Source organism: Zonotrichia albicollis, chromosome 10 (assembly GCF_047830755.1).
Source record: "Zonotrichia albicollis isolate bZonAlb1 chromosome 10, bZonAlb1.hap1, whole genome shotgun sequence".
In the NCBI taxonomy this organism is placed as follows: Eukaryota; Metazoa; Chordata; class Aves; order Passeriformes; family Passerellidae; genus Zonotrichia; species Zonotrichia albicollis.
This window is the reverse complement of record NC_133828.1, coordinates 26,816,852-26,840,723: the sequence shown is the minus strand read 5'-3', so window position 1 is coordinate 26,840,723 and position 23,872 is coordinate 26,816,852. Positions and strand designations below refer to the sequence as shown.

Sequence of the window (23,872 nt, the reverse complement as noted above, 5' to 3'; positions counted from 1 at the left end):
TAATTAATTTCATTTCATTCATGTCTAGGCTCAAGGTCCTCATCCTGTCACACTGTATCTTGTTACAAATCTCCGTAAACCATGTCCACAGCGTCCTGTTCCTCTGTTGCCTGTTCTGTATCTCATTTCTCTTGGCCAGTCTATCCAAGATTGCTTCTCACCCTAGCTCCCAGAGGAAACTCTCACTCCCTCTCTTGCCTGCATCTTCATCTTTCTCCCCTCTTGCATGAATGGCTCTTGCTTTCAAATCAGGCAAGTTTTCCTTTTAGAGAGAGGTACTAGAAAGAGGTGAAGGATGGTCTCTCAACAGAGAAGTTTCCTTCTCAGCTCAAAGCCCAATCCAGGCATGACCTGCATGCCAGGAGGCACAGGTAAAAAGGAGAACCTGCTAAGACACCCATGGCAACCCATGTTGTTCTTAATGACTACACACAAAGTGCAACCACATATAGGAAACTTACCTTGTCCAGATCCTGGATGATTCTTAAGAGACGGGGAACTGGCACATAACTGATGTAAAAAACCCCTCACGTCCATCCTTGTTCCAAATGTGGAGAGAAGTTTACATAAACTGAAATGCAGTTCACTGAAATGCAAAGTGAACTGTATTATTAACAATAGCAGTGTTTAATATTTTTGCAACGTGTATACATGTTTTATTTCCACCCATTATGAAGATGCTGTATGGAGAAGAAGTGGTTTATATATGAACAGATAATATACCCATATTCAAGGACAGGTCGGGTGGGACTTTGAGCAACCTGGTCTAGTGGAAGGTGTCCCTGCCTGGAGGAGAGAGGTTGGACCTAGATGATCTTTAAGGTTCCTTTCAATCCAAACTATTCTATGATTCTCTGAAACTTGACTTAAAATTATTAAAAACCACGGCCACTACCACTATATAGAATTTAGCATCTATACAATTCATTGCAGTCACACTAAAAGATAAAGCAATCTGTACAGAAGGAAATAAGTCTCCCTTTTTTCAATTCTAACAATAACTCAGACAACCAACTTTACTGCAAATGTTTGTGTATATAGCTCCTTGGGAAACTGCTCAGTTGTCCACTAAACATAGGAAAAAGAGGAAGCAAACCATATGTCAACAGATCAAAGAGCAAACTGGAACAGTGAGTAAAGTTCACACCACAAATGAAAACAAAGTAGCAGAATTTATGTAAAGTGATTTCCACCATTGTTTAATACAAATTCTGGGGTTGTTTGCTATAACCTTTTAGCCATTATTAACCAGCAGAATCAGGAGATTAGCTGTGCAGTTTCCAAGACAATAAGTTTTTCCCTGGTGTTCCTAGAGTTCTACTTATCATGGCTGCATTTGGCTGTCCTCTGCAGATTCAGTGCATTTGTGAATGTGGCACAAGCATCTGCCTTCATTTTGCTAAGAAAAAGGCAACATATTTTTTTATATGAGCAAATTGTTATTGACTAGATACTTCAAAATTAGTGTAAGAAAAAAAGTTGGTCACTTTCTTTACTTTTTAACTGCCTCACACTTGCTTAAAAACTAAGCAAGGTCTAAGCCAGTAAGTACCATGTACATCTGGACAAAAAAGACATAGTATTCATAAAGCAAGCCAAAGCCAATGAAGCTGAAGCTCAGATCTGGCAAGACCACCTTTCTCTAATTGCCATTAGGAAGCCATGCTTGAAACAACCAACAAGAACTCCACAAAAAATTAAAGAAAATTTGCAATTACAAATGAAAATGTTTTATATTTATAGAATATGTATTAATTAATTTTAGGTACACATTTGATTAAAAAATCAACTTCATATGTCAAAAGTGAAACTTAAGTGCAGTTTCCTATATTAATAAACTAGTTTTTCTTTCCTCCAGAAATAAACAATTAGCCGTTTTAAACTGCCTTTCCTATATAGATGCCTGCATCACTTTTTCTTCTTTTATTTCAGTAGTCCTCCTTGCTTAATACAGATAATTTGGAAGCATTTTAAAAATATGTCTTTGATTAAGCTTTTTGAAAACTAAAATGTCATAAAGCCAAAATACAGGAAGTGCAACTCAGATTCAAAAGTTCTTATTGGGAATTATGCCTTTTTCCATATCCTCTTCTGTGAATCTTACAACTGTTCAGACAGTGGATATTCTACACTTAAAATAGTAGCTGATCTTATTACTTCCAAATCAGGCACTATTATTCTAAAAGAGGCAGCCAATACTTGAAGTGTAAATTGTGGAAGAGAAACAGCTGATTTTACTTAAGGCCATTCAAAATTCAGGGTTTGTTTTTTGTGAAGTCACACTTTTGTTTAACTAACAGCACATTAAAATCTTGCCCAAATCAATATAGCCTCGTGAATGCCAAAGCAAACATTACATTCGCCTCTACAAATGGAAAATTTACGTCACACACATGAATAAGACTGCACGATGCTCAAGAACTTATCATCATCACTTCCCTGGAAAATTCTACAAGTGAAAATGATTTGTGCTAGCTAAGAGCTATGTATATTCAGAAGTCACAATTAATAAAACAGAGTAGCAACATATTTAAAATATAAGGAGACATTTATTTACATTTTCCATGAGGATGCTACAATCTCTTAGGGCTTTAAGAAACACAGCTGTGTTTTAACCTTTGATTTATGCCACGAGAGTTTTATTGCAGGTTACAGTAATGCTATTGCTAACCAAAGCTTCCTAAGCCTCTTGATTCATAAAACAGTATTTTCCTCTAATGGGAGTTTCAAATATATCAAAAATGCAGGATCAGACCCCTTATTGTACCTCATTCTTGAAATACATCTGGGTTAAAGGGGATGAAGGTATTTGGCATCCCTGTTTAGACAATTTAGGGTTTTCTTCCTAAGAGACCATCAGTCCTCCTTGTCGTAGCAACTAACAACTTGCAAAAAGATCAACAGGCTGGGCTATCAGTTGTGACATGTTTACCCTTCAGCCTAAAACAAAACAACAAAAGAGACTTTGAGTGTCACTGTATTAATGACACTCAAAACTACATGTTATAGATTACATGCATCCCACACCCTTGTTTAAATAAAGAGATTTATTTTATTCATTCACCTTTTTCTTGTTCTCTCCTCCTTGTGGCAAAGTGATTTAAAATTACATTAAAATAACAGAGTGGCAAAATGGAATCTTTAAATACAAGCTCAACAGCCTTCGGGATTATGTTCTACATTTGAAAACAGAGCTTGCACCTCACTTTTCTTCTTAAAAGAATTTAAAGTATTGAAGGCCAGGACTAGTCCTGTCCTTTGCTATATCCCCACCCAGCCAATAAAAAACAGTGTTTTTTCTTTCTAATGTAGAATCCCTAAGAAAGCAACTTCTTTTTGTAAACAACAAAAATATCTCAGCTGCCAGATAGATTGCAATTCTAGTGTGATTACATTAATCCATGACACTATTAATAAAATGTACTTAGGACTACTGGTTTTGCTCCTCCCTCTAGCATATCTAACCTATCGTAGAAATAATATTTGTATTTATCCAGACAACTATCCAATATTAACTATTTGGTGTCAGAACTGTTTTGGCATTTTTGGTAATGGTTTTCTACATGAAACATATTCAGTTTACAATCGAGAGCACTTTAAATGTGTAATGTATTGTATTTGAAATTGACCTGTTCCTTATGAGCATGTAGACAAAAAGCAGAGACAGCATAATAAATCAGTCAGGAGGACAAAAATCACTGAGTAATCTGATATGTATACATATCACATGCAGTTAGTGTGAAATCATAGCTACATGCAAATCAGAAAAAAATTTTTGTCTTCATTATTTATGCACCAAGAAATTTCCCTCCAAAGAGGAAATACAGTTGTAAGACACGGTGGTTGAAAAGGATATGACTCGGAAATTACCACAGTCTGTGGTAATAGTGAGAACAGATACTCTGTTTCTCTAAATCTTTGAAACAATTATGCTTCAAACTAACCTTTTTACATACCATGAATTTCAACAGAATGAGGTGTATACTTATGGACTATTCATATACAAGGGAGTAAAATAATGCCTGGTCACAGTTATGAAAAGATTATTGCATATAAAGCAGAAGTCAGAAATAGCCTTTATCTCCCCTCAGATTTTTCTTACACATATGAATTTACAAAGAAAAGAAAGTCAGAGAAAGGTTTTCAGTTCAATACATTTATTGAACTTTTTAATACTTTTCAGTGGCTAACACAACATTTATGCATACTTAAATGAAAACACACGTACTCAAATTTCCTTCCGTTTCTGAAGTTCGATTTTGTACTGCATTTCTGGAGTAAAATTATTTACAAGGGTGCCTTTTGGTGCTTTCTTCAGGATTCTGCAGAGATTGCAATGGCTTCTGGAACTTGCTTTGTATCCAAACTCGCTGCATTTTCACTTTTTTCTTTCTGTTTACTTGTAATCGCCGATCAACTAAATTCTGTACTTCAGTTAATCCAGCCAAGGTGAACATGTTCCATACCTCATCTATTTTTTCATATGAAAAATTATTGCAATTAAAAAAGAAAGTCATTTGTAGAATGTAGTAATTACCAACCTGTAGTTCAACCAAAGATGGAATTAAATCTATTTTGCAATTTGAAAGCTAAAGGACACTACCTGTAATAAGGATTTGTTAGAAATTCATTTTCACAGCTCTTGATTTATATTGCAGTAACAATTGTCATGTTGAGGCCCAAACCACATTAGTTATTACTCACAGCATCCACAGATACCCTTTCTTCACAAGGTTCCAGGTGCCATAGTTGAGTAAACAAATGCATGCCATTTGGTCACTGTTCACATATTATTAAGATAAAGCTACTTCCCCTGACAAATGACTATCCAGACTTTTATGCCATATATAGCTACAGACTTTCCTTCCAAGCATGTTTACCTCAATTTTAACATAGAAATCATGTGCATGGTTAAATAATAAAATTTGAGCATACAATTACACACTTAAAGAGAAATTTCCAGTGACGTCTGTAAGCAACATTGCAGGATCCCAAATGATGTGTGCATACAAAGGAAACTATTTTCTTACAACAGGTAGCTTTGGTCTTTTTAAAAGCAGAGAATTTTTTAAAAAGCCAATAAAACCTTCTTTAAATTTATGTTTTAAGATGAGCTTTCATAATCCAAATCACCTTGAGAAACACATAACCCATTCTATGAAACTATAACATTCCGTACCTTTGGTAAAGAAATATACTCTGGTTCCATCTCCTCTTACATAAAAATTTTCTGACAAGCAATGACCTAAGAAATTAGAGCAGGAATGAAAAAGGACATGTCACTTTTTTTTTTCCCCAGAAAGAGCTAAAATGAACAGTAAAATACCAAACCATTCAGGAATTACCTTCTTTAAAACGAAGTTGAGCTGTATCGTATCTTCCGTAGTCCCGAAATAACAACATTCCTCCAGGCTTCAGTAGCTTAGCCAACCTATTTACAACCCCTTGCATCCTTAGAGAATAGATGAGATGCTGGTGAAGTTTGCAAACATAAGCAACCAAGTTTGCTGCCCCAGACCAAAAAGGCAGCACCGCCTATGAGTAAGAGACTGTTCAGGACAGTAGCTGTGCACAGAATTACAGCCTTGCCTATAGAAGCAGAAGTTTTGCACACTCAGAAAGAAGTGTATGTGCACAAAAAGTGAAAGTGCTTTGAGAAATTTCATCCAGCAAATCTAAAAGACAATTACACAGCTTGAAGAAAGTTTAATACTTCCAATTCTGCAATGAAATTTTAGAGGTGTGTTCTAGCATAATTGAAGTCTGTTAAAAATTGACTACAAGAGTAGCAATTATCAAAAACTAAACACAACAGCCTAGAGAGAAATTACCAAGTAACAATTTTCTGAATATAAATGTGTCCCTCTTACATGAATTTTCCATCTTTTCAAAGTACACAACTTCTGCACCATGATCCCCTTGGTTTTCTTTTTCATTTCCCACTCTCAAAGTTTCCAGAAAAAAAATGTATATTGAGCAAGATGAATCTGAATCACATTTCCTTTATGTGGTCATTTTAATTCGATGAGATGGAAGTAATGACTAAGGCATCTTTGGAAAGTGGGTCTCAAAACACAGACAATTACATGAAAATCTTTGTGTGTGTATACACACGCATGTACAGAAAAGCATCCATGTCAGCCCTGGGGAAAAACAACCCAAACCAAAAATGACAACCCACCTCCCTCAAAAAAAAAAAAAAAAAAAAAAAAAAAAAAAAAAAAAAAAAAACAAAAAAAAAACAAACAACCAAAAACAAAACCAAAAACCAAACAAAACAGAAAATCAACCACAAAAACCTCAAATGCATTCTTAAGAGACTAATAGGAAAAGATCCACAGAAATTTTGACAGAACATCTGAGTACTGCTTCTACAGGCACAGTGACTGAATGAATCACTGTTGTCCAATTTCTTCCTGGCAGCATGGCTGGAATTACAGATCTAAAGTCTCCTGATTGAACTGTTTTTGAAACCTGGACCCTGGCTTTGTGTGACTCGTGCTCATGTCTGAATAAACAGAAAGTAGAAATATTCTATACAGGGAAGGTTTTCCTGTATAAAGCTGATCACTAGTAGCAGGGAAACAGTTCTCAGACCTAGGCAAATACTGTTCTGTACACCAAGCCCATTCTAATGACATTCTTTAAGTAATAAATGTATTATCACACAAACAGCATGTATTTCCCTTCATATAACCTAGTTAGAGTCAAGAAGTTTAACTTACATGCCCTCTTTTAAATTTTTTGCATTAAAAAAGGTCATGTTCACAATCAGCCAGCCTTAACAGTCATAAAATTTGGTTCATTAGACATCGAGAGGAATTAGCAAAGGCTAACAGTACTCAATGCTACCCATGAAAATTAGATCAAATGTTTGCAATCCAAACGAGTTACAAAATTACAGATCTGTTTTAGTTTAAAAGGGCTGCATGTAAGCATTTGAATGTGGCTAAATCAGCAGTCTAAGTCTACATCAACACATTGTAAGGTGTTAAATCACGAATGTTTGGTTTTGATCACTAAAAATAACCACCTTCTAGAAGATTGTCAGCCTGGTTTTGTAATTTGCCTTTTTTTGAATCTGTCCCTTCTAGTAGAGATGTACTTAGTTACAATATATCCCTTGTATTTTGATGGAGAGTGGAGACTCACTAATTATAATTAGCATGACCAGCTTTTCTCTTGAAGCCTGAAAATGGAAACAGCATTTAAAATACCTTATACATGCTGTAGCTTATTAAATAACATTAAAGATTCATCATCTTCTTTGGGTATTATTGAAAACCTTCCGTTAAAAAAGAGATTTAACCCATTTGCTTTGCCCTTTAGTCTTCATTTACCTGTCAGGATGAATAGTAGAGAGCACAAAGACAAGGAGAATGACATCCAGGATCTCATCTGGAAAAGGATAGGGTAAAGCATCATCACACACATCATGAACAAAGGCAGAACACCAGGCTGAATTGTAGGACGAATGTGACTGTCAGGAAAAAGATGAAAAGAGGCACAGAGAGAACAGTAGTAGTTAATACGTTTACTGTGACTCAAGAAACATTTTTTCTTCAATTATTCTGCATTGTAAAACATCTCATATAAAAGCCTATTCTGTCCGGTATCTTACTCAAGCTGAGAAGCAAGCTCACTGATGGTATTCATTCCTCTCTGCATACAGTATGACTTTGTTCTTTGGAATATTGAAAACTTCAGTTAAAAGTTGTCAAAGCCATCACATTCTTTTTCATGAAGATGGCTTCCTGGCAGCCTCCTGAATTACAGGCTTGTAAGGTACTCTAAAGAGAGTGCATGAATTACCTTTACCAGCTCCACTGCTCCTGAAGCAAAATCACAACAGTACAGAAAGGTTCCAGGTGTATTGCTAGGAAAACAAAACCAACATCAGTTAGAAAATTATTAATGTATAAGATGAAAGTCTACATCAGTGTTCATGAAACTTCAGAGGGTCCTCTGGGCTTCTCCACAGGCTTGATCAAGCATGCTTTATTGATGTCTAGCACATGGAAAGCCACAGAGGTTGTAATGAACCAATAGGGCAGACAAATTCATAAGAATACTAACAGACAGCTAGTACAAAAAGAATTATAGCCTTGTCTGTGAGGAAGCAAAAAGGAAAAGAAAAAAGGTCACAGAGGGCTGTCAGAACTGATGACAATGTCCTGGTGCTGTAATGCATAAATGCACATTAATAGGTCACATTTTCTTACAGGAGCTCTGCATTATTAACCCATGGATGCAGCTTAGTTAGCAATATGATTTGGGCAGGGATGGAGAATTGCAAAAGTCACCCAGTTCTGCAGAAGTCTGGGGTTCCATGTACCACCTTGCTGTTCTTTTGATTTGATTAAGAATTATCGGTTACTGCACTCCATTATCTCCTTTGCTTTCCAGCTAGGATGAATAAGAATTTCCTGCAGCACTGTATTCCCTTCTCCTGTCCAAGACTCAGCCAGCTGCAAATTTCCTTGTACCATTCATTAGATACTAGTAATTCTAGGGAGAAGGTTTTCACCTCAGAAGGATAAACTGAGAAAGCTACTCAAAACCCACGAAGAGATGACTTCATGATCAACTCACGATCAATTTAATTAATTAAAAATATATTTAAGATTTTGGATAGATGGCTTCTTTAGAAGGGAATCAATAAACTCTGCCAGTGCCTGTGGATCTCACAGTGTACACAGCTAAGCCAGTGACTTCTGAAGGCTCAACAGGAGAATGCTTCTGGAACAAAATATACTCCATGCTTGTTTGATTTGCTGAGCAAAACCTTTATCAGCTCTGTGACCAGCATGAGAATTGCTGAATTTAGGTATTTATTATGAATGAGGACAAGCAGCCAGGCCCTGGACCCAGTCAGTCCCTTTGGAAAGGTTGAGCTGATTACCTAATAGACTTGTTAGAATGTTGGGGGTTTCTTTTATTATTTTAGAGCAGAATAGGAACTATTCTATGTAACTAACTACTCTATGTAACTAACTACGTAAAAAGTCCACTTAACACAAAGACATGGCTTGATCTGGATGGTGTTTTCATGACACACTGTATTAAAAAGCACTAACTTAAATTTTAAGGGAGGCAGGGGGAAGAGGTTTAAGAGTTACATTACTAACTTTAGTGAAATTTTCTTTTGGAACCAAGGTACACTTGCTTGACACTGGCTTGTTTTTATATGCATATAATTATATGCATATAGATATATTATTTTATATGCATGTAATTGCCAGAATGGCAATTTTTAGATTATTAAATTCAGAGTAAAACCAACTGTTCTCTAATGCCAAGCCTGCTTGGAGATTAAGAGATCTTTCCATTAGGTCATATACAAGACAAACAAGCAAGTTGTTCAATCTATCAACCAATGTGATTGACTGAAGGATTTACACATGAATAGAGATCTCCAGGAAAAATACCTAAGGAGTAGTTTCTTAATTATCAGAAATGCCAATCTATGACTAATGCCTCCTGTGAGGAAAACACAAAAGTTTGTCTCATCTTTTTCAACACAGCCACGTGATATCTTTTTCTATATAGGGTTCCTTTCAAAGTTTTCATATGAAACCAGGCTCTCCTTTCACTACATGCTGTCTAAAGCAAAGCATTTGCTGTGGGATGAAGATGCATTGATAACAGAGGTATCATGTATGACCCTCGTGCACCACTTAATTCCTCCTGTTGCATTTCCATATCTGCAAAATGGAGAATTCTTGTATAATGGTGATACTAGCAATCACAATTCATTGACAGAATAACGAATCGTGTTGCTCTCAAGCTCTTAAAGGCATGAAAAAAAAGAAATCTATTTCAACCCTTGAAATATACATATCCTTTCCAATAAAACCTTCCTGCCTACATGGATGGGAGGACAAGCTGTCATAACAGATTTTTCTAAAACTGGAAGCTAAGTGGATTAAGACGTTTCAATAAATTAAGTAATGTGATATAGGACTTGTGCCTTGACACTAAAACCACAAGTAATGTGACAAATATACCAGCCAATTCAGAAAAAACAGAACTTCTTTCCAGTAGCTCACATGATATTATCTATGGTCTCTATGATTCTGGCCTTTTGAAGAGATACCTGGTAGCTTTACAGTGATCTATAAAACAGGAGAATATTTAATCTGCCAGAGATTAACTATAAGAACTCAGTCTGAATGCACTCAGAGACAAACTTTGTCAGCAAATATGATCTCCCAAGACCAGGGTGGAGCAACATGAGGAGCATCCTATACTGATGGCACCAATATTATTTGTAGTTTGACACACTAAGAATCTCAGCAGGGTAAAATGGTTCACTCAATGCTTCCTGCAGCACAGATCCAGCACCAACATTTGTTGAAAATGAAGATATGAATACAACACTCATATTTGGAAATCCAACACAATTTACCATAGAACTTTCAGAATAGGAAAGACACTGTTTCCAGCTCCACAGCCAACCTAAAATCAGAAGAGAAAGATAAAATCAAAATAAATGAGCAAACAAAACCTTTTTTTGCTATCTTTGTCTTAAATTAGTTGGCCAGTAGGACCCATTAGACTTGAAGGTATGTTGGCCAGAAAAGGTATAATCAGCTAATACCACAGTTCTCAAATCATGTACACGGTCATGTTTCTCCCCAACATTTTTCTGAAATTAAAAGAGAATCAGTCTCTCAAATTGCATAAGAAAATGCAATACTCTTGTCAAATTTCACCATTTGGCAAAAATGCAGCAAGTACTTGCACTTTGAGACAAAGCACTTAAACTCACACCTGTCCTGAGGAAATAAAAATCCTGACTTTCAATGAAAATGGAATCTGACAATCTAGCCCTATTCTAACTATGGAAAAACTGTAACGGGAAAACCAAGTCCAGATTTAGGTTTCTCTGAAAGTTTCTGCCATAAATGAATGTAGTACGTAAAATTCCAAAGGCTCGCTTTCCTGATACTTAGTAAGGGTCTTCATGAGATTTTTGAGTAATTCTGTGGAGTTCTGTAGATGTGCAGAACATTTGCAGTGCATTACCTCTAATATTCGGTAAGTGGCATCACAACCAGGGAAGGATTCGACCTTGCCAAGTTCTTCTCCACACTTTTTACCTTGAGGGTTGGCAGTAAGAGCTTTCACTTGATTTTTACTATATACATATCCTTGTACAGCAGTAGAACCAGATCCATAATTTTTCTCCCAGTATTTTTCTCCTTCTTCAAACACTCCATTTTTGAGTGAAAAACTGTTGTCATTATTTATTTTTGTGTGTTCCAAAGATATTTTTTCTGTTTTGAACTCTTCTCTCCTTTTTTCTGGAAGAATTTCTGGAAACTCCAGAAACAGCCAATTGCGATCCTTGAAAAAGTTATTTTTATGTGTCTTGTAAAATTCATTCCAATATTTACTGGCTTCTCTCTCATATTTATCTGAAATTAAAACAGAACAAAACCTTGGTGAATATGAACTTAGCTAGAAAACACTCTAAAGCAACATATAATCTGGATCTCAAACATACAGTTTAAAAATCCATAGTTCCACACATTGTTCATTTAAATAAAAACACATGGATTTTGTCTCTCACCTTAACTTGTGCTCAAAATAACTCCTATGAGGGTTTAACTAGATTTTATGACACTTAGGAAGGGGTTGACAGGCTTACAGCATGTTTTTAAATTGTAGTGACATCATAGAACAGCACCACCAAAAAGCACATTTTAAAGATTCCTAGACAAGCTTTCATGCTCAAATTATAAAAACAATGCATCTTTTCAATTATTTAAGAAATAGTTTTCAAATGTAAGAATTGAAATTCTTTCGTGCTTTATGAAATTCTGTAATCAATTGCAAATTTTTTGGTACCTCATCACCTATTTAAAAAACAAATCCAGTTCGGTGAACTGGACTGACTGCACAGCAAATAGACAATAATTCACACCTAAGCATTCAACAATACAGAAGGAACATACTTGCTTTCTTATTTTCAAAACACTTCAGAGTCTTACAACAGACTTTTGTGTTCACTTTTAATTCACAAAACATTCTAACTAAGTGTCAGAATGTCAGAAAGTAGGACTGGAAGGGATTTCACACAATCAGGGAATTCACATCCCTCCTTCACAAACATCTGTTCAACTTATTCTTAAAATACCACCTTTCACACACAACTTTCTTTAGTAATATAATACAGTCCTTAATTTTCTACACAGTTAGAAACCTTTTCCACTGTCTACCTAAGAACTTCCATCTTGCAATTAGGTCAAGCAATTCTCATCCCAGATAGGGACCAAGCAGACAAAGCAAAGATTACTCTCTTTTCTCTTTGTAACATCTATTTACATATTTGAAGTATTTTACTGTACCTCCATAAACAATCTCTTTTCTAGATTGTCTAAAACTAACTCTCTTATTTTTGATTTTTAGACTTCTGATAATTTCAATTTTTCTTAAGATTCTCTCCAATTGATTTACTACTTTGGGTATTTTATTCTGGCAAAGGCATTACAATTGCAGAGAAAAAGGAGTATTTTATGAGGCTTCCAGGTTGTAATCCTGTTTATAACTCCCAGCTTGCCATTTTGCAACAGCATGACACTGCTGATTCAGCTAGTGATTCACCACAACTCTCAGATCTTCTTCTGCAAAATGACTACCAAGCCAATTGTTCCAAAACCTAGTTTGTTTTTTTTTCTCAAGGAATTATTCTGAAGCAAAGAAATCTGCACTCATTTTTAGCAAATTTATATATTTCAGATTATTTTTTCCAATGTTTGTCCAAATCTTTCTGAATCTCAATCCTGTCCTTCACCATACTTAAAACACATTTTCACTTAACACCATCTTCAAGTCTCTAATTTCCCGAGGTCACTAATGAAAATACCAAGCAGAACTGGACACAGAATAAAACACTCCTCTGCCCAGCACAGCCTTCCATTCTGAAAGGCTCTCTCCAGGCATTCATTCACCCAAGAGCAGTTTCATTAGCTCTCACTTGCCTAACTTGCTTATGAAAATGTCAAGTAAAGCAAATCAGAAGCCTGACTAAGGATAAACTTCAGGACATCTGCTGCTTTTCCCTTATGGCCAAGGCTTGTAACCTTCTCCAAGAAGAAAATTAGCTTGATTTTATGTGATTTATCCTTGAAAAAATATTTGTTGGCCAGTATTCATCTCCTTTGTTCTTCTGAACCCAACGTCTGCAAGCTCTGGATGTACTCTTCCAGTATTTTTCCAGAAACTAAAACCAATTATCTGACTCTTATTTTTTTCCCACCTCCTTTTTTAAAAAGCAAATATTTTCTTTTCTGCTTTTCCACTCATCCATGTACTCTATGGATGTACTTTGTAACCTGCTCTTTCTCACTTCAAGAACAAAATCTTTCCTCCTTCTCACTAGCACTAATTGTGCTAGCCACTGGACTGGAGCTAGCTAACCCTTTCAAAGGAAGGCTGATAAAAAGATAAGAATTACAGCTTTTCAATGTCTCTTTTGTTGATGCTTTTCCCTTCCTTATCCCTCCTAAGTACCAAACAAAATTTTTTTCTTGTTTTTTCCCCCTTATTTCCAAAGCATTTGCAGAACTATCTTGCTACCCCTGACATCTCTTGCTGCAAAAGTGTACCTCATATAATGTGCTGCCTTTCCTGTTTTGTTCTCACTCATACCAACTCATTAATTCTTTTAATATAAATGTACAGAGTAAATGTACAGTGCACTTCTACTACTCTCTTTAAATCTTAACATATTATTTCCTAAATTGCTACAGCTTTTCAGAGATAAACAAGGCTGAGAATTATCATTAGAGGCACAGACAGGCAGTGGGAAGTGGTAAGGAGGTGGCAGAATGCCTTGTCCTAGAAATCTGCATAATGTTTTAAAATTAACATTTAATACATCCAATTGTATTATTAAAGGGCAGGACCCAGCCCTGTAATTGTAATTGTACAGGCCTGTTTTATATTAAGAGTTCACAGTTGACTGAGGTCATATATATATATATATATCAGATTTCAATAGTTTAAGTTGCATTTATAGATTGCTCAGCTTCAGTATGAAAAGCAAAACCATTCTAGTCAAAAGACTCTTTAATTATTACCACCCCTTGATATAGTCACAATTTTCTTACAAGTCTGCTCAGAACTCTTGAACTTAAATTCACATCAAGTTTTCCAGATTTCAGAAGTGAAGGAAAGAAATAGCTAAAGTCAGCCTTTCAAATTGTATTAGTTTGGAATGACATGGGTTTAAGTGAAGGAACACTTTACTTTGCATTGTTGCACTGGGCATTCCTGCATCTCTGTGTAATAACATGCATGCAGTATTATCAAATTTTTATTTCATTTTGTGCATTTAATTAGCCTACCCACAAAATATTCCAATTGCATAACTTAAAAACATAAACTCCCAAGAAAAAAAAACTCAACCAAACAAAATGACCCACCAACCACAACAACCAAACCCCCCATCAAAAAAAAACAAACCAAAAAACCAAAAAACCTTTACTTTGTCAATCAATTTTTCTACATAACACGATCTTCAACTGCCAGCAAGCATGCCTGAGAAGAAACTGCACATGCTAATATGGAAATCAAATTCCTAAATGTAGTATCATGACTTCATTCAGTTCCACTGCTCTTGCTTTATAAAGGCTCATCAGAGCTCTTCTACTTCAGTAATATAATAGCATTGGTGAAATGTGTCTTTTTTCCCCTCACTGTAGTTTTCAAGGTCCAAAAATAACCTGCTCATTAGCCTTGGTCTAGTTCATTGTTTACACAAATAGGCCAAAATGTACTTCCATTTGCAGAATGAAGCTGAAGCTTTCTGAAGGAACACTATCAGCAATGCTCACCTATTCAAACTCTAAACAGAGGGGCATTCATAAGAAATGTCCTTGGATTCTTGTGTTTCATGGTAATAGCCAAAAGCCTGATTATTCCATTTCTCACCAGCACAAACTAACTTCTAATTGATTGTAGATGAAGAATGCAAGATTCCATGAGCACACAGCCACACAGCTTACTTTTCAATTACAAGCTCTTTTTCAGCTTTTTGTACAAATAAAGTTAATATATTAGATGTAATTTTTGAAAAACAAGCATTGAACTCTTGTATGTAGATAAAGAATGTGAGAGGTAACAGAGAAAGGCAGGCTGACAATTTCAGAGTACTCAAGGTGATGAAGGGCACACAATGCAAGGCACATTCTCAGGTAATTCAAATAAACTCCAACATAGGATCATAACAACACTATCTGGCAGATCCATGACATGCTAAGTAAATTGAGGCACAGATATCCAAGTGATATACTTTCAGAATATCCTCCAAACAGAAGAATAAATGAAGAATCCAGTCTTCTATGCTACTATCAAGTTGATATTCCAGCTTTACATTCATAACTAACCTAGAGTTTAGTCTATGGTTTAGTTTGCCAGTTTGAAACTAGAGCTATCACTCTTCAGAAACCCAGAATACATTAAAATTTCCTTCTGAAGACAGGCACAAAACTCCTCAATCCCTTAGAGAGCAGACCATGGAGGATGTATTGGAACACCTTCCACACAAAGTGGACACATGGGCTCCTGAGGCACTCCCTGGCAAAGGCAGCGAGCTGGGACCAGCTGGGACCACTGCAACTTGCATGGCATTTAACAGAAATACAGTGCAATGAACAAACACAAGCTCTCTAAATAGTTCCCAAATCACTGAAAGCATTTGAATATTGTATATGGGAATCTTCATCTCCAGCACTCTAGCTGATTGCAAATTCATTCCCTTTGATTCTGTAAAAGCCTTGTGTAGTAGAAGTTGTATTCTGGAGGACTGCAAAACGGGTCAGAACAACTGCACCATCCTGATGCACGTGTTTTACATAGAGTCCACTGCCACCCCATTTGTAAAACTGTTCAAATAAGAGACTGTACTGTTAGGAAAAACACACTGTGAGTTCTTTTGAGGCAACAAAGGAAAAAAAAAAAAAAAATTAAAAAATTTAGATAAAAGAATGCAGAAATAAAAAAAATGTTCCTGAACTCTATGAATCTTCATTTATTTTAATAAAGAGCACTAAAAAATTTTTATACCATTTGAAATTTGTTACCTTGGTCTTCTGATTGAACTTTCACAAGAGAATTCTCTGTTGCTTTTTTCTTGGCATTCTCTTCTTCTTCTTGTGACCATTGCATGTGGTCCCTGCAGAAGGCAATTGAAGCAACAGCTTTTCAATAGGGTTTTTCATAATATTTTTTCCCAGGAAAAACAGTCATGAATTAGCTACACTGTCTCAAATACCTTTTTTTTTTATTTTTGAGTGCAAGCAAATGACCACAAGGAGACTGACAGTTAAAACCTAAGTTTCAGTGTATGATAGATAAAAATTAATTACCAATTAAGTAAAAATCAAGTGATTAAGAAACATGTTCCAACTGCCAAAAGACTGAAGTAGCATGTATTTCTTTTATTAATATCAGGATTATATGTATCTTACAAATTGAGTGTGTTTACAGGAGTGTATTTTGAGTGTCCATTAGAACTGTATTTAGCTGAATACAATAAGAGACCTACCAACAAACACCCTAATGCAAGAAACACCTCACATTAATAGTGTTTATGATGAGGAACTAAGGACTAGCAAAGAAATCAGCTGTTCTGAAACAGGGAGCATAATCCACCTATTCAACTGGAACAGGTGGAATTGATAAACAGGATTTTACTTTTCTGAGGAACAGAGATAGGTAATATTTAAAAAAAAAAACAAAAAAAAAAAACCAGAATGAGACAAGTCAAGCAGTGCTGCAATGTTTCCCAAGTCTATGCCATCTACACTTGTGTACAGTGGTTACCTAAATGTTATGTTAATCCATGATCACAGAACCAAGCCCAGATCTGACCCTGAGGACTAAACTGCCTTCCCTGCAGATTCTGGTTTGGATCAGACCACAATGGGGAGTACCCAAAAATGCGCTGCAGGATGGTTTCAAAAGCCAATCAGCTGTCCTTCCAAATTGTCCAGTCTGAACAGATTAAATTAGATAATATAATTCAAGTAATCTATTAGATCCTAATCCTACTGAAATGAGCTAAATGAAAGCCCAAGACTAAAATTCCATTGGTTACTATGGGAAAAGGAAGAAGGTGCCAACTTGAAAAGAGTTGATTGTCTCTAAAAGCTAATGAGCATCTTCCTTTTCCGTAGTTGGTGACATATAGGTAATTTAATTCCTAGACCTTCACTGTTCCTCTTTTGTTAATTGTGGGAGACTAATTGGTATGTATTTGTCTGCTTGCCTCAGACTTATTTCCGCCTCTCTACTGAAATATTTCTCATTATTGTCCCCAGCAGGTTGCCTCTCCCCTTCCTGTGTTTGTTCATATACCAAATGCTGCTGTGCAGTGTCATGGCTCTGACAGACAGGCTGCAGTAGAACGAAACGGAGTGACCGCAGCACTGCCAGGCAGACATCCTCCTGGAAAGACTTGCTTCCCCCACTGCTATCACCAGTGCTGACCTTGCCTACTCCAGCAAGCTGAAACCAAGGACTATTCAGATGGCAATAATACACAGTCAGCCCTTCTGACAGATGACTTGCTGCTCTGTAATCTTTAGCTGATCAATTTTAATCCATCACAGTGTGTCTGTCAGAGCCCTCAGGGGCTCTACACACAATACTAAAGGTGCCTGAAGCCCTCCATCATCATTTAACTGCCTTTTTTTTTTCTTTTTTTTCCCCCTCCTTGGAAACTCATAAAGCTCCTTTTGGTGCTTTTGTTGAAATTTCCATATGGTAGATCCCAAATAGTACTGCTGCAGCACTTCTTGATCAAAATCTACAAAAGAGGGGTCACTGCATAGCTCTTACAGCAATTATTTACATCATACAGATGCTTCACATGAGGCAGCTCCTTCAGCAACACTAGCTGGTAGGAACACGGGACACATAAGAATTCCAGGCACAGAAGTGTTTAAATACAGAAGTGTTTTAAGCTGAACACTGAGGCAGCAAAGGAAGCTATCCATTTTAACCACACCAGGAACTGTTAACATGAGTAGGCCTGATATGAGATCAAACAATGCTGCCTTTCAGTTCAGCCTATTCAACTTAGTCTTTTTCTGCTACCTTGTTTGCTAACTTAGGGTTTAATTATCTCTGTGAAAATGTAAAAACTGGTTCAATTGCTGACCTGAACAGAAGCAGGCATTTTTTTGCCAGTGTTTAGCATCATTCATTACTTCTCTCTCAAAATGACAGAAAAGCACCACAATAGACATCTAAAGCATTAGTTCCCAAATTTAATTTACTTAGTATTTCTAGCAGCAATGGTAGCAGCTCTTGTCTCTCTGCCAATTCACACAAAAAGAATGCCATTTTATGAACTAACAAAGATGATGAGTGGAAAACAAAAGGACATCATACATCAATGTTAGAGAAGACAAATATCTTATGCTTACCCTGTATAATCTATTTAGCACTACCACCACATCCTAATTCTCCTTATCTCCCTAGTGAGAACCCTGCCAATGCAATGAGCTTCAGAAACAATGACCTAACCCCCAGCACAGCCAGGTTCTTGACTTATCAAGACCTTCACAACTTCCATGCACCTCTGCTTCAATTCAATTTCACCTGTTTTCCCACCTGAGCTACACAGATTCATCTGCAGATCCACTTTCTGAACAACCCTGTTTCTTCACTTCCATCTTCAAAATCCATTCCAACCACCTGCATCAAAGCTTGGTCACTCTGTGTTAGACTGTCACCAAATAGTAGCAGGTAAAACTGAAGCTACACATGACCAATTTTTTGGAAGGAAATTATAAAACAAACAAACAGACAGAGTTTCATCAAAAAACAATGTTACAGAAAAAGGGTGGTCCTTTTCTTAAAATCTTTTCCTCCCTTGATTATGTAGCCTACATTTCAATCAGCATTTACACCTGATTTTACATTTTATGTAAAGGATTCATCCACCTAGCAGGAAGCATTATGCCTGGAAGATGCTTAAGAACTACACTGCATGTAGATTTATGAAACACAGAGACAAACTTCACACTCTTAACACAATAATCAGACAGCTTCCAGCTCCCTTGACCAAGGAAGTATAGCCAGCTCCAAATTTAGCCTGAAAGTGGTAAGCATTAGGGAGCTAATCCAGTATGCAATGTATTGTACCTAGAAACTTTCTGCCATTTTAAATAACATGGACTATCTTATCTCTAGATCCTCTGTCTCCTAATTGATTACTGATCCCTAATAATATTTGCATTTCACTCCTTGACTAACTATCGGCTGGGCAGCTTTTACCACAGGTCACTTGTGACAATCTCAGATTTCCTCTAGTGCTTCCTTCATGTGCCTATTCTGGCAGCACCTTGTTTTATACACCCACCCCATTATATCAGAGTAAACAGCATACAAAATTATATGAAAATGATCCTTGAAGAAACATCTCACCACATGTTATGCTCAAAGACCTTAGAAGGATCAGTTAAAATCCGTGATCCGAGTGGAACCGTTGGTCGTCTGTTACTTTGGTGCCTGTGCTGCATCTTGGTTTTCCTCAGACATAAAGCAGAAAGCCTTGTAATGAAGTTTGTTGTGTTGAGAGACCTGAGAACACATTTAACTCAAATTACAGTTTTGCAGTTATGCAACTATTTATGTCACTTACATGAGAGACTGGTCAAATAGCCAAGAACGAGATTTACTAAAAATCATTTACTAAAATATCAATTCAAATGCTTTTTAGAAAATGGCAACATCCCCTCAGTGTGCTGAAAGCCCAAATAATCCCAAAGTAGGCTACTGGAATTAAACCAGTCAAAAGATAAATGACCTGGTATCATTTCAAAGTTCTGTCAGAGAGGGGAAGGAAAAGAAATACACAGTAAAACAATAACCCAAGACTGATACTGTACCTTTACAAATGCAAGCAAGAAATGATCAGTAAAGAAGCCACTTCTTCTAGTGGGTACATACTGTCAGCAAAATTGACATTTTCCACCCCACTCATTTTTTTTCAAAAGATTTCACTCTGGAACTATGACTATGGTTTTATGCTTGTAAATAGGAAATTAAATATCTTGAAGTGTAAACATAGTGCACATAAAGCTTTCCAACATTTCTGCCATTTATTCTCCTGATCTCTGTTTGCTGCTGTCTTTGAAATGTAATTTTTATATGTTTCATTTCTATCAATAGAAATTATAAAGTGATACAGATTTTTCTATTACATGTATAATTTTATCTTATATTCCAAGTAAAGTAAAACACAGCAATATCTTCATAAGGGGTCAATAATGAAAGAAAACAAGTGTGTGTATCTAGTATCAGCATTTTTGGTGGGTTTTTCGCATATTCTTGTTAATGTAAGATTTCTATGAGATGAGGAAAATGAAACACCCCCCCCCCCAATACTTTTACCCTGATGGGCTTTTGTTCCTTTTTTCCTTAAAATTATTTTAAGTCCTATTTTATCCTGCCTTTTTTTCTCTGGTTTTTTTTTTTTTTTGCAGTGCTGCTTCCATAAAAACCACACATAGATATTTAATGCACTGGAAATCCAAAACATAGTTACAAGAGAACAGGCACAAGACACTACTAGAAAACATTCTGTGCAAATTGGTTGCAAAATAAAGATTTCTATCTCGAGGTAAATAGTGGCATTTGATCACAAGTTCTGTACTGTGAACTGAAAATTATTAATCTGTACACATCAATACAATGACTGGCAAAGGAATCACTTCAATTAAATTAACAATTCCTCATTAATCATGTACTTTTGAATGAGTCATTATTTAAAAAGGGCATTGTTTATTCATTTTAAGCCTACAGAAAAAAAAAGGAAAAAAGATAAAAATTTCTTTTTATTTGTCGAAGTTTAAATAAAATGGAGTTTGCCTTATGGTTGACAATGCCAAATAAAACCACTGTTAATTTTGGCTACTGAGACTCTAATGTTATCATGACAGAGAAGCATTGCCATACAGTGAAAATGTAACATTTAGGCCAATTTAAAAAATCAAAACTTCTTCTAATTTTAATGAGTTTATTGTGGTTGTTTTTTTTTTTTTTTAAATGAGGCTCAGCAACCAAAACTCTTCCAATTTATACTTCAATTGCTACAACTTTTTAATGGTTTTTATTTGAAAATATGCATGCATTTTTAATAAATAATCCATAATTATTAACATATATGGGATATAATGAAATAGTAATTATTATACATGAAAACTAAGGCATCATGAAAATTTCTGCAAAATGTGTAATTTACATAAAGGCAATTAAAAATAAAATTATTGAAAATAAAAATAAAGAGAAAGTCCTCCAAAACCCCAAAACCACAATCCAAAATTAATATTATTAAATTACAGCAATGCTTGGATAAAGATTCCATTATTACACTGCAAACTGTTTACATGTCCTCTTCCTCCCTCAATCATTTGAAAAAACCTGAGTTAGTATCTTGCATTTCCTGTGCCAGCATTGATATTCACCATAAAATACAATGATTCAGCTGCTAGGCTAGTCACATAATTTTTCTTGGCTTTCTAAATATCTCAATAAGAACATGAAAAGATGCACAGATGGGAACTACAGTGATGACTAAGATGGTCTTACATCAGTAAAATCCAGATATGCAAGCCTTTCTATGAAAAAGTGAGCCTTTGAGTGATAGCTGAACAATTTTAGCAGATAAATTCTGAAAACGTAAGGCAAGTGGGGTAAGTGAGGAAGTTTCCTGTTGTAATCTATGTTAAATGTGAATGAACTCCCTAGAGACATGCATGGACATCCCTGAGAGTTATAAGTCATTCACAGATCATGAGATTAGTTGGCAACATGGCTACTAAAAGCTCAAAATGCATTAAATCACTTTTAAGCCTGAATTCCATTTTCTGAAGGGAGTCATTGCTCAATTGTTTAACTGAAGTTTGTTAATGAAACAGGCAAACACTTTCTTTTTATCAGGTAAGATGATCATATCCTGAAGTTATGACGTTAAGAAATGTTGCCTGAAAGAATTAGGAGTTCTTTCCCTGTTCACAGTCAGACAGGAATACTTTAGGTTTGATTATTAATCAAAGAACTCAACTTTCATCTTTAAGGAAATTAACATAAAACTGAATTACAATAAAAATTACTAAATTTTGTAGCAGCATAACTATTTTTCAGAAAAAAAACCTTAAAGAAACAATGCACTTTATAACACTGTTGAAGAGCAACTTTGTTTCCCCATGGAGCACTGCCTTTTAAACTTTGCAGCTTTGTCACTGTTACAACTACAGATCAGGTCCTCAGTTTAACTGAGAAATGTTCAGAAACAAGCAAACACAGCATCTTTAATACAGTTTTTTGCAGGTGAACATGCAGAAGAATGTACACACATCAACTGCTAGCCAGACCTGAAGTTGGCATTAAATTAATTGATGTTGCCATTAAAACCCTGAGCAGTCACAGCCATAGAAGAAAAATTAGATATAGGAGAAAAGCACTGCTCTAAGATCTTTTTAACAGTGAATTATACCCCAAAACATTTGTAAACCACTTAACTGATGAGTAAAATTCTTTAAAAGTATCTATTCTAAGAGAGATGTCAGAGGGAAAAAAAAAACCATCCAAACAAAAAGAACTGAAATAACCTGCTACTTTTGTCCAAGAACCTAATTTAATGAACGTGAGAACATTTTGCCATTTGACCAATCTCCAACTACAAATCTAACAACTTCTTCCATCTCCAACTCTCCTAGGTTGACTATATAATGCTTTTATCCCCAGTCATCTTGTTCTGTTTATGCTGAATAAACAAAGCTACTCTACTACTTGTAGAGTCTTTGTTATAAAGACAAAAATAGCCTATATTAGGAACAGTATGTGCAGCTTTTGTTACATTCCTGGACAGAAAAGTATTCTGGAAACAATTCACTTCATACATTTACTTCTGCTTGGTACCTAGAAGCTTATCTAGACAACATTTGACCATTAATCCCCAATGCTCTTCTGTAAAGCCTTGCTAATCTGTATTATCACCATCAAACACTACCAAAACCCAAAACACCTTACACTAAACAAGTGGCAAGGGGCAATCAGGGACAGAAAGGAAAAGAAAATTCAAGATAATGGTAACACAGAAGGTAGAACTATTAATTACCAGTGGTTATTTTTAAAAGACATACATATTAATATTTCTTAATATTTCCAGTCTGGTGGGGGTGACTTTACTGTCAACCAGACTCACTCATTAACTGAGTGCTTAATCCTATTCTACTTGACCAAGTGATTAATCACGCCCTCTTAGGGCTTCATAATTAGTTTTTCAATTATATACTTCCAAAAAATAATGCACATTTGAAATAACAGGGTATTTCACAACTTCTCAAACTCAGCAGATTTAAAAATTTCAACTCTTTTTCTTTCTCATGCACCAGGAACAATGCAGACCTCCCTGTGAGCATATAGTAACTTCAGTAAAACTGCTGCAGAGCAGTGCCTCCCAAGGGAAAAGAAAAACAAAAGAAAAATTATTTTTATTTATTTTGATTCCTATAGAGACAACAAAGTTAAAATTAGTTAAAAAGCAAAGCAGATAAAAGTAAACAAACCTGCCCCACCACCAGATATGACTTTAATCACATATACATGTGCTGAGAAGTGCCTGCTCTTCCACAAGCTTCCACTAGTGAGGTAGTCTGTTAAAAATAGTTGAGCAAAGAGGAAATGGTTTATGCAATGAGAGAGAAGGGGAGATAAATCCTGCGGGTTTACTGGAAACATTTACTTGGATAATCAAAGGGCTCCTCGTTACCCTGCACACCCTCTGCTGGCTGCTACTTACATGGAAAGAGAGAAAAGGAAAGAAAAAAGGTATTGAGACTTTACATGT

At 35.8% G+C, this 23,872-nt stretch overlaps 1 protein-coding gene across 9 annotated transcripts in view; it reads right to left on the bottom strand.

Moving 5' to 3' along the window:
* The window catches only part of METTL8 (methyltransferase 8, tRNA N3-cytidine), a 36,192-nt gene that overhangs the window by 5,166 nt on the left and 7,154 nt on the right, over window positions 1–23,872 (bottom strand). For 4 of the 9 annotated variants that reach the window (XM_074548503.1, XM_074548502.1, XM_074548500.1 and 1 more), the window contains exons 3-11: window positions 19,444–19,599; window positions 16,092–16,183; window positions 11,029–11,420; window positions 10,409–10,458; window positions 7,813–7,876; window positions 7,341–7,480; window positions 5,346–5,452; window positions 5,180–5,245; window positions 3,016–4,471 (exon numbers count right to left, since the gene is read on the bottom strand). In XM_074548503.1, the coding sequence (XP_074404604.1) occupies window positions 4,284–4,471; window positions 5,180–5,245; window positions 5,346–5,452; window positions 7,341–7,480; window positions 7,813–7,876; window positions 10,409–10,458; window positions 11,029–11,420; window positions 16,092–16,183; window positions 19,444–19,599 (1,255 nt within the window). In that variant the 3' untranslated portion in view covers window positions 3,016–4,283. Of the gene's footprint in view, window positions 1–460; window positions 587–635; window positions 2,941–3,015; window positions 4,472–5,179; window positions 5,246–5,345; window positions 5,453–7,340; window positions 7,481–7,812; window positions 7,877–10,408; window positions 10,459–11,028; window positions 11,421–16,091; window positions 16,184–19,443; window positions 19,600–23,872 lie in introns of those variants that run through there. The other 5 variants (XR_012581973.1, XM_074548501.1, XR_012581972.1 and 2 more) reach the window with 4 other exon arrangements.